This window comes from Stenella coeruleoalba (genome assembly GCF_951394435.1).
Source record: "Stenella coeruleoalba genome assembly, chromosome: 15".
In the NCBI taxonomy this organism is placed as follows: Eukaryota; Metazoa; Chordata; class Mammalia; order Artiodactyla; family Delphinidae; genus Stenella; species Stenella coeruleoalba.
In genome coordinates this window covers 16,384,491-16,398,948 of record NC_137161.1, presented here as the reverse complement: position 1 = coordinate 16,398,948, position 14,458 = coordinate 16,384,491, and the positions used below count along the sequence as shown (strand labels likewise).

The following is a 14,458-nucleotide window of genomic DNA, read 5'->3' as shown; positions in this document are numbered from 1 at the left end:
TCCCCAGCCCATTCAGCTCTGATTCAATCACTGGCACCCAGCCCGGCACTGGCTTGCTGTGGTCACTGTCACCGCTCGCTAACAAGTGTTTTTTTAATTTATTTATTTTTGGCCGCCCTGTGTCTTCGTTGTCACGTGCCAGTTTTTCTCTTGTTGCAGCGAGCTGGGGCTACTCTTCGTTGCGGTGCGCGGGCTTCTCATTGCGGTGGCTTCTCTTGTTGCGGAGCACCACCTCTAGGCGCGCGGGCTTCAGTAGTTGTGGCTCGCGGGCTCTAGAGCACAGGCTCAGTAGTTGTGGCTTACGGGCTTAGTTGTTCCGCGGCATGTGGGATCTTACCAGACCAGGGCTCGAGCCCGTGTCACCTGCATCGGCAGGCGGATTCTCAACCACCGCGCCACCAGGGAAGCACTCAGCAAAACTAAGAAATTCACATCAGTAGAATGCTGTTAACTAAACTACAGGCTTTATTTGTATTTCACCAAGTTTTCCACTAATATCTTTTTCTGTTCCAGAATCCAACCCAGGATACCACATTGCATTCAGTATATATATATATATATATATATACACATACACTATATACATGCATATATAGTTTATCTTACTATCTCTCTTATTTTTATATAAATTTGAAATCTTCTATAATATATATTTAAAATATATATTGCATATAAATATATATTTATATATTTAAACCTCTTAATTAAAAATATAATATATAATATACATTTGTAATAATATATAATATACATTTGTACATAATATATAATATAATATATATATGCTTAAATTTTTAAAAATTGAAGTATAGTTGATTTACAATATTGTGTTAGCTTCTGGTATACCGCAAAGTGATTCAGTTTTTTATATATATATATATATATATATATATATATATACATATATTCTTTTTCATATTCTTTTCCATTATAGTTTATTATAAGATATTGAATATAGTTCCCTGTGCTATACAGTAGGACCTTGCTGTTTATCTATTTTATGTATAATAATTTGTATCTGCCAATCCCAAACTCTGAATTTATCCCTCCCCCAATATATATTTTTATAATATATCTAATATATTTTATATATTAGATATAATAGTAAATATATTATAAAAATATATTAAAATATATTTTAAAACTATTTTTATTATGGAAGATTTCAAATTTATATATGTATTTTTAAAACTTTTTATTAAAATAGATAATATATGTAATTTATATAAAATATATAATATTGTATGATATATCTTTATATTAAAATATATTAAAATATATTTTAAACTATTTTTATTATGTAAGATTTCAAATTTATATAAAAATAGAGAATAGTAAAATGGTAAAATAAACACATTTATATAAAAGTAGAGAGAATGTAAAATTTATTCTTTACTCAGCTCCAACAATAACTAACTCATGACCAATTTGTTTTATTCATTCCCCAAACCAAATTACTCTTTTTTTCCTGGTCTTGTTTTTTTTGTTTGTTTGTTTGTGGTACGCGGGCCTCTCACTGTTGTGGCCTCTCCCGTTGCGGAGCACAGGCTCCGGACACACAGGCTCAGTGGTCATGGCTCACGGGCCCAGCCGCTCCGCGGCACATGGAATCTTCCCGGACCGGGGCACGAACCCATGTTCCCTGCATCAGCAGGCGGACTCTCAACCACTGCGCCACCAGGGAAGCCCTCCTGGTCTTGGTGACCTATAGTTTGCAGCTATATGCCCTACACACCACTTTCTTATTTCACCTACTTCCTGTGTGGCAATTCTCTAGTCCAAGCATTTTATTAACCATGAAATTTCAAGGGCCAACACCCAGAACTTCTCCTTTTTTCCAAGAAGAAATCTTTATGTAACACTTTGTAGAAACAGTTGAAGGGACCAGGGGTGACAAAGTTATGAGTACTTAAAAAAAAACTTAGCAGTTAAGACTTCCTTCTGAAAAATTTCAAAAGATTTAAGTCTTTTGCTGTTTTAGAAAAAATGTGTATTTTAATTTTTTGACCAGATGATGCATTCAAGTGTGTTCATATATAAAAGTTACTATAGGTAAAAACTCTCTCTTCCCTGTCCTGCAATCACCTAGTTGTCTTCCCTGGGGCAGCTGACGTTAGGGAAGAGGGCAGCACATATTTTCTGTAAGGGATCAGACAGTGAACATTTCAGGCTTTGTGGGAAGACCCCTGTACTAATGTACCCTTGAAGAGAAATTCTATGCAAGTACAAGCACATCCTTACACAGTCCTCTTCCACAAATCTACAAAAACAGTGACATGGACTTGGCTTTGATCAGTTGCAGTAGGGCTTGGCATACAACAGACCACAGGCCAAATCCAGCCCATCACCGGTTTCTGTAAACAGTTCTGTTCGTGGTCTACATATTTCCTGTGGCTGCTGTCATGTTACCAAGGCAGAGCTGAATAGTTGTGACAGAGACCATATGACTCGCAAAGCCTGAAATATTTACTCTCTGGCCTTTTATAGAAAAAGTGTGCTCGTCTCTGAGTTAAACAACATGTCTTAGCCTTTCCACGTCTTACGAAAGAGTGTCCTCGCTCTTTTTTCACGGCAGCATACTATTTCATCACCTGGCGGCACCATAATTTATTTCATCAGATACTCCCAACGGATATTTAGATCAGTTCGGACCTTTTGCTGCTACACATGATGCTGCCATGAATACCCTTGTTCTTACCTCATTGTCCACATGTGTGAATATATTACAGGATGAAAACCCAGAAGTAGAATTACTCCATCACGTTGATAATTTTTATAGCTATTGCCAAATTGCCCTCCAGCGAAGTTTACCAACTTACGTTCTCTTACCAATGTTATGAAAGTGCCCATTTTGTCCCATTTTTGTCAGCAGAGTGTTATTAAACCTATCTGTTAGGTAAAAAGGAGCATCCCACTGTAGTTGACTTTGTATGCCTTTTATTCTGGTGAGTTGCATCTCCTTTCATGCATTTAAGACGCCTGCATCTCCTTTCTGCGGCTGGCGGTTTACTCTCCTGGTCTGATGATCTTCTGGCGGGGGGGTCAGGGATGGGGTGTGGTCCTCTCTCTCTGACTCTCTCGCGTCGATTTCACAAGTAAGCTTTTGGGGAACAAAAGTCTTAAGGACAAACATGGGGTGGGAATTCGTGCTATCTACATTCCAGACATCAGAGTTGGGGAGCCAGCGGGACACTGGAGGGGTGTTTCCGTTCTGCTCTGAACTCGGAAGGCTGAACTTCAGAGGGCTCAAGCTGTCCTCTTCCTCCACTGTGCTTCTGTTGACACAGGCAGCCTCATGCTCCTCCAGCTTTTTGATGGGGAACACGTGGCAGGCGTTGTATTTGCAGCTGGCCATCTTTTTAGCTTTTTTGGGGTTCTTTCTCCTGCATGATGCCAGGTGGTATTGAAATCTTCTGAGTGGGATTCGGTGTTGAGGGTTGTAAGGGCAAATTTGTAAGGCTTCTGGCTCCATGGGAAATAGTTCTTGAAGCAGAGGAGTCCGATGCCCGGAGTCAGAATGAAACGTCCTTCGTGGAAAAGCCCTTTGGTAAGAAAGACGGAGCAGTCCTCTGCCAGCGTTGGCCCTTGGAGCTCTGTTGGCGCATGTCAGAACAACCTGTGCTCCCTGCTCTTTGAGACCACGAGCGGTGGGTTGAAGAAGGACAAGGGGCTATTAGGAGCAGCTGCACAGAGAGCAGACAGTCATCAAATGGCACATGAGACAGAAGAACCACACAAAACAGATGCAAGAGCCCAAACCACAGCAGCCCCTCAGGCAGGTGAAGAAGGTATGTGGCAGCCCGCCCTTGCCTCTGACTCAAACTATGTGATGTCTCGGGGCAGTCACGGGCAGTCACAATGGGCAGCGTGTGTCATCAGAAAGAGGCTGCTTGTTGCCCATCGCTTTCAAGGGACAAGGTGGGCTTGGGGGAAGCTGCCATTCAAAACTGTTGTCTTTTTCTTAAATTGAAGTATAGTTGATTTATAATATTGTGTTAGTTTCTGGTGTACAGCAAAGTGATTCAGATATATATATATCTGAATATATATATATATATATTCTTTTCCATTATGGTTTATTACAGGATATTGAATATAGTTCTCTGTGCTATACAGTGAGACCTTGTTGTTTATCTATTTTATATATAATAATTTGTATCTGCTAATCCCAAACTCCTAATTTATTATTTACCTGTCTTTAAACCTACATGTTTAATATAATTTCTGATATATTTGGGTTTAAACCTACCATCTTATTTTGTGCTCCCTAGCCTACTCTTTGGTTCATTTTTTTTCTCCTTTCTTCCCTTATTTTAAATAGACGTTAAAAAAAACCTTCCCATTTCTTTCACTATTTTGTAAGTTATGCATTGTAGAACTAATCGTTTCGTGGTTACTCCACAATGAAAACATTTATAGATAACTTATCAAGGCTTAAAGTTGATAAGTATTCCCTTCTTCCTGGATAATACAGGGCTTTTCCTTCATTTGCTTCCCTCCTGACTTATTATGTTATGTTCCCTGTATTTCAGCCTAATTTTAAAGGAAGCGTCACAAGATGATATTGCTGGTTTGTTTACACTTGTGCTCACATTTACTTCTATCTGCTTTTGCATCTCAGACTCACCACGTGGGATCACTTTGTTTCTGCTCAAAGTTTTCTTTTTTAAGAATTTCCTCTTGACAAACACTTTCGATTTCGTTTGTCTGAAAGTGTATTTATTTCACCCTCCTTCTCGAAGTTATTTTTGCTGAGAGTAGTTGTGCTATTTTCTTTCTTCATGTTGAAGCAGAGCCCAGTTTCTTTCTAACTTCTATCCTGTGGTTAAGAATTCAGAATCCCATGGTTACCTCACTTTTTTTGAAGTGAATCTATGTCTTTTCATAGGTCTGTTTCAAAGAACTTTTCTTTATCTTTGGTTTTCCTACAGTTTCACTACGATGTCGACCTGTGGATTTCTTTTTATTTATTCTTTCCTTTTATTTGTTGGTTGGACCTCAGGAATCTATGGATTAGTGTCTTTCATTTGTTTTGGAAAATGGTCAGGCATTGTCTCTTCAATTATCGCCTCTACCTTATTCTTTTACTTCCACTGAAATGATAAATGCTCATTCTACTGACATTTCATTGTCCAAAGTGAGTTTCATGGCCACACCTAACTTCAGGGGTTGAGGAACTACAGGCCTGTCATATGCACAGAAGGAGGCGAATAGGAACTTTGACAAGAGTCCTAAGAATGTCCCCATTCTGTTCTTTTTGTCACCAGTATTTTTTTCACTTTTCTCCACACATACAGAGCATGCCTTCTCCCCAAGAGAGAAAACCCAAAGTCCTAGCTCAGACTTGGTGAAAAACGCTCAACCAGTGCTCACTGGGGGCTTCCTGGGTTCTGGCCAGGACCTTACTCTGCACTGATGGGAATCCTAGTGTCTCCAACGAAGCTAAGCTGTCCCCTGTGAGGAATGAGAGACCTGCAGAGTCATGCTTGCTGTATCCCACCACCAACTTGAATGTCCTATACACAAGCATGGCTCCTGGTATACTTTGCTGAGAAGGAGTCCTTGGTAAATTGTAACTTCCACACCATTTACGTGACAGCCCATTTCCTCTAAGCCTGCAACCCAGTATTGAAGGAACTCTTGGCCCTACTGGGAGCTAACTAGTGGTTCAGCATCTGCTCTGATGTGTCCCCAAAGCCCAGGATGGTGTTTGTTGATGATGTTGACAATGTTTTTTTGTTCCCAGTCCCATGGCCTCTTTCATGCTTGTGACCAGGGGTGGCCCAGACTCAAGTGATTCAAGCATCTGTAAGTCTGCTAATGGAGATGATAATGAAAGCATTTCTTCTGTCACTGAAATCCACATAATGAGGAACAGGGCATTAGCTGTTGTAGGTTTCTTTGTGGCCAAGGACCCATTAGCGGGGCAGGCTAACATTTAATCCATTACAGAGGGAGGGAAGGCCTGGCTTGTTAATGTTTTTAACAGACGTCTTGAATGGTCCTCCAGCCTGCAGCCTTCTCCAAGCATCTACTTCATGCCTGGGACCTGACAGGTCACTCACCATGGCAACAGGAGGGGAGAGAGGGATGCAGACACACCTGTCTGGGCAGCAGTTCTCGGGCCTGTGCATGTCAGAGACTAATAAAGCAAGCGAGGTCAGATCTGCTTTCTCTCCCTCCCTTCCCACTCTGATCATCTTGAGAGATGCTGCCAACAGCTGGAAAAGCAGGCATGGAGAAGAGGTCATAGAATGTGCAGAAACAATGTTTCCTGAAGATGAAAACTTGTGTGTCTTGGCCAGCCAAGTCAGCAATTATCATTAGGGGGTGGGATGGAGAATCAGAGTCACTATGAATCCGAATCCTTCAGGCTTGGAGAGAATTCTTTTTTTGTTTGTTTGTTTATTTATTTTGGCTGTGCTGCGCAGCATGCAGCATCTTATTTCCCTGACCAGGGATCGAACATCTGCCCCCTGCAGTGGAAGCACGGAGTCCTCCATTCCCTGGAGGGACCTCCAGGGAATTCCCTCGGAGAGACTTCTGATGACATTCAGGCCAGCTTCTCTCCCAGTGCCAGCATCCCCTTCCAAGCATCCCTGGAGGAAGATCATATAGTGATGGGGTGCTTCCTACCCACCCGCCTGCCCCGAACTTTCCCTTGTTAGGTTTACACTATAGTGTGCAATAGTCACACAATTATGTCTAAAGCAACAATCTACATACTTTTTTTTTTTTTTTTTTTTTTTGTGGTACGCGGGCCTCTCACTGTTGTGGCCTCTCCCGTTGCGGAGCACAGGCTCCGGACGCACAGGCTCAGCGGCCATGGCTCACGAACCCAGCCTCTCCGCGGCATGTGGGATCCTCCCGGACCGGGGCACGAATCCGTGTCTCCCGCATCGGCAGGCGGACTCTCAACCACTGCACCACCAGGGAAGTCCCTGCATACTTTAATTTAAAAGTACTTTATGGCTAAAGAATTCTAACCATCATCTCGGCCTTCAGGGAGTCGTAATATTTTTATAATAGTAACATCAAAGATCACTGATAACACAGATCACCATAACCCGTATAATAATAATTTAAAAGTTTGAAATATTGCCAAAATGGCCAAAACGTTACACAGAGACATGAAGTAAGCAAATGCTCTTGGAAAAATGATGCCAATAGACTTGCTCGATGCAGGGTTGTCACAAACTTTCCACTGGTAAAAAAATGCAATAAAGCAAAGTGCCCTAAAAACGAGGTATGCCTGTCCCATGACCCTTCATAAATAGCTGATCCTCAAGAAATAGAGAAAACCTTAAAACAGGCTTTTCTGAAATACGTTCCATGGAAAACTAGCTGCTCGAGGTGGTATGAGGTGTTGGGAGAAAAGGCTGCACTCAGGAGACACTGAGCGGGGCAAGGTCCGTGGTGGTTCTGCCTGAGGACTTCTGGGTCCATGCTGGTGGCACTGGGATCACCAGAGCTACATGCAGGACCCATGCTCCAAGGAATGTCAGCTTGGAGAAAATAAGTTCAGTGTCATAAATAAATACAAACAGAAAAGACATTTCATTCAAGCATCTGTAAAGAACTGACAGAAACAGATGCCATTCTAAGCCACAAAGACAACCTCCGAGGTACTAACAAGCAGTTTTTTTCCAGCCACATTATCTGACCACAAAGCAATAAAAAAAAAAACACAGAAATTGAAAACAAAAGGATAAACAGAAAGAAAATTAAACCAGTTGGAAATTTATTCCTAAATAACTCAAATCAAAGAAGGGAACAAAACTGCAATTACAGGCCATTCAGAACATAATGACAATCGGAACTTCACATAGCAAAGCCCATGGAATGTAAACGAGTACTCCCAGGGCTCTAAATGTTTGTGTTGTTAAACGGGGAAGACCGAAACTTGATGAAGGATCCAACTCAAGAAGCTAGAGAATAAGCAACAAGATAAACCTAGGGAGAGAATTAAAAGTAAAGGTAAAAATTAATGAGACGGAAAACATAAACATCAGTAGAACTGGTAAATCTAAGGCTCAGCTACTTGTAAATTGCTATAAGACACCTAGACTTGTGAAAGCCCACTAAAGGGAGGGGCCAGGAAGCAAGTGAGAGAGAGGATACAAAAAAAGAGAGAGAAAGAAAGAAAAAGAAAGGAAGAAAGAAAGAAAGAAAGGAAGGAAGAAAGAAAAGAAGGAAGAAAGAAAGAGAGAAGGAAAGGAAGGAGGGAAGGAAGGAGGGAGGGAGGAAAGAAAGAAAAGCAAAGGAAATTTAGCCAAAGCTGCAGAGAAGAGTTTTCACATTACTGGAGCTTCCCTGGTGGTCCAGTGGTTGGGACTCCATGTTTCCACTGCAGGGAGCATGGGTTCCATCACTGGTTCTGGAACTGAGATCCCACATGCCCTGTGGTGTGGCCAAAAAAAATAAAACAAAGATAATAATTAATATATATGGTACACTAGTTAATTTGGAGGGTTCAATGGAGAATGCATGTCAACTCAGGTTGCCATAATAAAATACCACAGACTGGGTGGCTGAAACAACAGAGGTTCATTTCCTCATAATTCTGGAGACTGAACATGCAAGATCAAGAATCTGTGCCTAAGAGTCTCTCTGCTCTAGCAGCCTGAAGTCAGCCAGACCCCCTTTCCGCACTTGGCCCCAGGAGCAACTCAGGCCTCATTCCAACATCAGTGATGGGGATGTGATGTGGGGCCATGGCCCCGGGTGCCACAAGCCAGCCCTCCCGCACCTCCCCAGGGGTCACTTCAACACTGAGCATTAGTCCCCAACAGGTGCCCTGTGGATTTGCTTCTGTGCTCCCTGCTGCTTGGAGCTCGCCAGTTTCATGGTGTTCTACCAGGGATGTGACTGTCTTCACCTGGGTTCTCCTAGAAGCAGAGCCTGAGACAAGGATTCAAGTGCAAGTAGCTTATTCAGGAAGGGCAGGTATGGTTGGGGAAGTGACATACATTTGTACGTACACTCACATGCAGATGGTGAAAAAGAATGAGGCAAAAATTGTAGCGGGGGCTTCCCTGGTGGCGCAGTGGTTAAGAGTCCACCTGCTGATGCAGGGGACGCAGGTTCGTGCCCCAGTCTGGGAAGATCCCACATGCCGCGGAGCGGCTGGGCCCGTGAGCCATGGCCACTGAGCCTGCGCGTCCGGAGCCTGTGCTCCGCAACGGGAGAGGCCACAACAGTGAGAGGCCCGCGTACCGCCAAAAAAAAAAAAAAAATTGTAGCAGTATAGTCTCTATACTTTCTAAAACTTCCTTGAGCATATATTTCCATACCAAGAAGAATCAAGCAAAGATCATATTTAGAAAAACATTTATGGAAACGAGTAAAGATTTACGAAGTTTAAAGGATTGTAATAGGGGTGGGGTGGGGGGCTTGCAGCCGTTAGCATGAGACTGTTGTCTCAAGACCCTGAGGGAGGCAGTCGGAGTCCCGCTCCCAACAGTAAGCTCGCAGGGGTCCTCCCTGCGCTCTCCTGGGGCTCTCCAGGCCCTTTGGCCTTGGGGCTGGCGGGTGATCTGGGGGGCCCGGGGACTGGCTGGGGCTGTGTCCCGCAGAGCTCTAGAGCCCTCGCCATGGCCACCCACTGCCAGGCCCAGGCCTTGAAGCAGCGGTGAACCCCTCCCCCCTCCCCACCTCCTCGACCTCATGGCGGTGGTGGTCCCCATGGGTCTCGTGAGGTCCATGGAGCTCTCAGTAGCTGAAGTATATGGACACTGCCATTAAGGTAACAGCTTCAACCAGCTTCAGTCTCTCCGTTCAAGTTTCAAAAATTGGTACAGCGTAGATCAGCTGTCTCCCACTAGGGTTAAGTTGCAAGGACACTGCACATCATTACTTCAGGTCCACCTCTGTATTGGGGCTTTCCTCAAAGAAGGGCAATTGCTGTGAGCTGGGAATTCACCTGATGGGTATCTGCTACCACATGTATTCCTATCGATCCTATACAAATGATTCGCTCCAGTTTAAATGAAAAGCCCGAGGGCCGGCTGGGTCCTGGGCACCTGGCTCCCTCAGTGATGACGGCTGGGTGGGGTCCGGGGACCTGGCCCTGAGGGCGCCACCAGCTGATATCTGCCTCCTCACCTGGGCCTGGGCACTGGCGGGAGGACCCAGACTGGGTGCTGGACGAACTCTCCCTGGAAGGGTAACCCAGCCCGTGCAGGGACCCCTCCTCTTAGCCAGGGCCTGGACCTCAGAGGGTGAAAGTTGAGCCTTGGGACCTCGCCCTTTCTTGTCGGCACAGAGAATAACATTTGTTTTGTTCCCGGAGGTTTACAGGAACATCTGTGACCTGACCTTAAGAACAAAAGATCTGACACTAAGAAGTTTGCAACAACTAACCACGCCCCTCCCTCACTTGCTGAAAGCTTCTGGGGAGTTCAGGGTTTTTAAGGCGTGAGCCACCCATCTCCTTGCATGACCCCGCAATAACCTTTCTCTGCTCCAAACTCTGACATTTGGTATTGTTTTGCCTCACTGTGCGTCAGGCACATGGACTTGCGTTCGGTAACAGTATGAGTGATCAAGTCATCTCGCTCCTTCCGAAGGCCTTTGGGGAAACTATGGAAATGGTGTAAAGCACACAGCTCAGAGTTACCCCAGCCAAAGGGGGAGGGGCCTGGGACATGTGTACACCAGCTTCCAAGAGACTCATTTGTTGAGGGCTATCGTGGGAGGGTTTGTAACTTCCTTGGCATTTCCAACCTGCCAAGTATGGGCAGTTCTGGGAACAAGAGCCCGTCCACCCGAATCCCCCAAGTGCAGAGACTGGAGGTGGGATTGGCGAGAACGCTGAAAGGTCCCACGGATAAGGGTGAGGCACTGACCACTTCCGACACTTTTATTTGGTGACTTATGGTGCCGTCAATCCAACAAATGTTTAACCAACAGCGCAAATTGGTTTTTTCTTGCTTTGTAGCATCTGCCAGTTTCCGTGGTGTAGACATTCCTGCTAAGGCCAAGTTCAAGCTACCGATGGTTTAATAACCAGCTCTCAAAGTTCAGCTCTTATGAGGCAGTACGAGCTCCACCCAGCTCACCAACAGTCAGGCCTTCCCTCCCTTATTACATTTCACCACGAGGCTGTGAACATGTGGTTTGGGTTCCCTTCTGGTTTACATGCTCATATAGATTTTCCTGTGTTTTTCCTTTGACCATTTCAGCAAGCATGTGTATACCACTGCCGGTCATCTGGAAATCTCTTCACTTTGAACCTTTATGTGGCATTTCCCTGGACGTGGGCTTTTCGTACACATCATTGATTTGAGGACAGAGAGGGAAAGCTGCTGCCCTTTGCTCGCTCTGACTTCTTCCCAGGAGGAGTTACCGACCTCACTGGCCAGACTGCAGATTGGTGAGCCCGCTTTATTTATTTATTTATTTTGCGGTACGCGGGCCTCTCACTGCTGTGGCCTCTCCCGCTGCGGAGCACAGGCTCCGGATGCGCAGGCTCAGCGGCCATGGCTCACGGGCGCAGCCACTCCGCGGCATGTGGGATCCTCCTGGACCGGGGCGCGAACCCGTGTCCCCTGCATCGGCAGACGGACTCTCAACCACTGCGCCACCAGGGAAGCCCGGTGAGCCCGCTTTTACTCGTGGGAAGGTCACCTGCTAGTCCACGTTCCCCTTTACGTGGCTGGGTGGGTGGCATCTCCCTCTTTCCTGGATCTCATTTTCTAATATACCTGCTATGGCATGATGGGTGGCTACATAAAATATGGGCCACCCAGTTAAACTTGAATTTCAAATAATGACCCCTTTTTAGCTCAAGTATGTCCCAAATATTGCATGGGACATGCTTAGGCTGGAGATATACTTAGGAATCCAAACTGGATCATGTTTCAATGCACGGTGGCTGCATTTTCCCCATGTTAGAAGGATCCTAAGGAAAGCACCTTTTGTTTTCTTTTCACTTCTTAAGGTCTAGCTCAGAATCCCCGAGGATAGAAATGTATTTCCCTATGGCGGGAATGGGATTTTAACCTCAGTCACATCGTAGGGGCTGGGATAGCTGTGGAATTTTCTTAGAAACTCAAGCTTCCAAAAACAAGTAGTTAAAGCTGGGGAAAGAGCAGACAAAAATAATAAAATTACTTTTTAATATTCATTAATAAATGCTGTTGTGCCTGGAGGTGATCTATCATATAACATGTCAGTTTTTTGGGTTTTATTTTGTTGTTGTTGTTTTCGTTTTGTCATTTCTTGCGTGACTTATATTTCTCCAAGGCAAATATCATTTTTATTTTAAAAAATTAAAAAAATAAAGAATTCTTTGGTGTCATCTGAAATCAAATGTAAATGGGCATCCTGTGTTGTTACTCGCTGAATCTGGCAACCCAGGAACTGGAGCCCTTGTCCTTGTTAGGGCTCAAGCCTAAACATGATCATGTGGAAACGTGTTTTCTGTTTTCTTTTGTTTTTGGAGAGTCTGTCTCTCGGGAACTTCATGAGAAGGGGTCGTTTGGTATTGGTATTCCTGGGTCCTCCAGCGCAAGGTTTGGTATTCCTGGGTCTTCCATCAAATATCAGGAAAACCTCACTTTGAAGTCTGGGATCCAATCTACGTCTTGGATGAATTGAATCTGTGCACATTTATTGTGTCACCTGTTATGTTTGGTTTACTTCTGTCATTTTGTTTCTAACGAGCCATGCTTTCTCCAGTGAGTTTCCTTGGGTGGGTTAGAAGTCATACCTCTTGTTTTTATTATACCAGAGGTCATCTTAAATACAGAAATCTTGATTTCCCATCATATGTTTTTCCTTCCTCTCTTATCTCTCATTTTAGGGGGAGACTATTTGGGATTTTTACAGGCAGATGATTATGATCATTGTTATTCATAACAAATTATTTTAACGTACTGTGTATCTCCAGCTTCAATACTTATTTCTGATAATTGGGAGTGGGTTTCATGCCTCCTTATTGGTAGGCAGCCCTGCATTTTTGCATTCTGGTCGTCACGCATTCTGGTTGTTAGTTTCTATTTTCTTTGTACTGTTTCTACCCTACGCTTGAATTCGCTGTTTGGGTTCTTCAGTCTTATCCTCTGCCACCAGGCCATTGAACGCGGGAGTCCTCGGGGCTCTGTTTGCTCTTCTCACTCTTCCTGTCTGTGTGCAGACAGCTCACCAAGATCCAAACCACCTGCTGAGTGCAAACCCACAAATCCACTTTGCTAATTGGCGCCTCCCCTTGGACATCTCATGGGACCCTCACGCCTAGCCTGCCCCAAACCGTCTAAAAACAACCTTCCTGCCCTACCTGGTCCTGTGTCAGAGTTCCCGTCTCAGCCGACCATGCCATCACCTGTCCACTTCTATCCACTCCTGCAGAATAGGGACCCTAATCTTTCTTTCCCTCACTCCTCCCCCCCACCCCACCCATGTCGAATCCATCACCAAGTCCCACCACTCTTAACTTCTGGGCAACTTTTGAATCCATCCAGATTTCTTCATCCCGTCACCACTGCACTACTTCTAGGGACTATTGTCTCTGCTCTGGTCTAAGGTCTCCTAACTAGTCTCCCCACCTCCCCTCTGACCTCTGTCTACACCAGACTCACAGGGAATATCTAGAAATCCAGATACAGTGCCACCCCCCACCCCGCTGCTTCCCACTGCTATTAAGATATGGGGGAGGGGAAAGATAGGGGTAGAGGATTAAGGGGTACAAACTGCTATGTATAAAATAACTAAGCTGCAAGGACATATTGTACAGCACAGGGAACGTAGCCAATATTTTATACTAACTTTACATAGAGTATAATCTATAAAAATTTTGAATAGCTATGTTGTACACCTGAAACTAATATAATATTATAAATCACCTATGGTTTAATAATAATAATAAAAAAATATACAGTTAGGATTCTTCAGGTGTCCAAAAGACCCTGCACACCTAGCCAGGCCTGGAGCATGTTTCTGCTTCTCTGTTCTTCTCAGCCTCTCACGGGCTCTGTGCTCTCTGCCACCAAGGGCCCTTGGCATCTCCTGCTTTGAACCTCTGGTTTCCTCTCTTTGTGTGGTTAAGCTCCTACACCGCCTTCAGAGCTCAACCCCCGCTGAACTCCTTGCTAGGGTGAACTCCTCTATTCTTTGCCCTTGTAGCCCCAGTGCCTCTCCTTCACAGCACTTTATGCCGTTGTCACTTTACATTCATTACTGTCCCTCTTCTGATGAGCACCTGCCTTCCCCAGGAGGCTCCAGGCTCCCCAAAGACATGGATCGTGTCTGTTTCAATTCTCTACTGTATTCCCAGTGCCCAGCATAGCACCTGGTGCCTAACAGTACCCAAGAAATATTTGTTAACTGAATGAGTAAGTGAATGATTTGGAGCTGTTCACAGCTACAAGTGACATTGAAGATCATCCCTATTACTAAGAGTGGACCTTGAGGCTGAGACCCCAGGGGAGGGAGGATCCCTGAGAAGCCTGGGCAACTG

The 14,458-nt window shown here is 44.5% G+C and overlaps 1 protein-coding gene across 1 annotated transcript; it reads right to left on the bottom strand.

Moving 5' to 3' along the window:
• Nucleotides 1-3,006: 3,006 nt before the first annotated feature.
• On the bottom strand, nt 3,007-3,613 carry GTSF1L (gametocyte specific factor 1 like; the record flags this gene model as incomplete). The annotated part of the gene is given in 2 exon segments (XM_079945213.1): nt 3,007-3,039; nt 3,041-3,613. Coding segments are annotated over 2 exon segments (465 nt in total). The 5' UTR covers nt 3,473-3,613.
• Between the last annotated feature and the right edge of the window lie 10,845 nt (nt 3,614-14,458).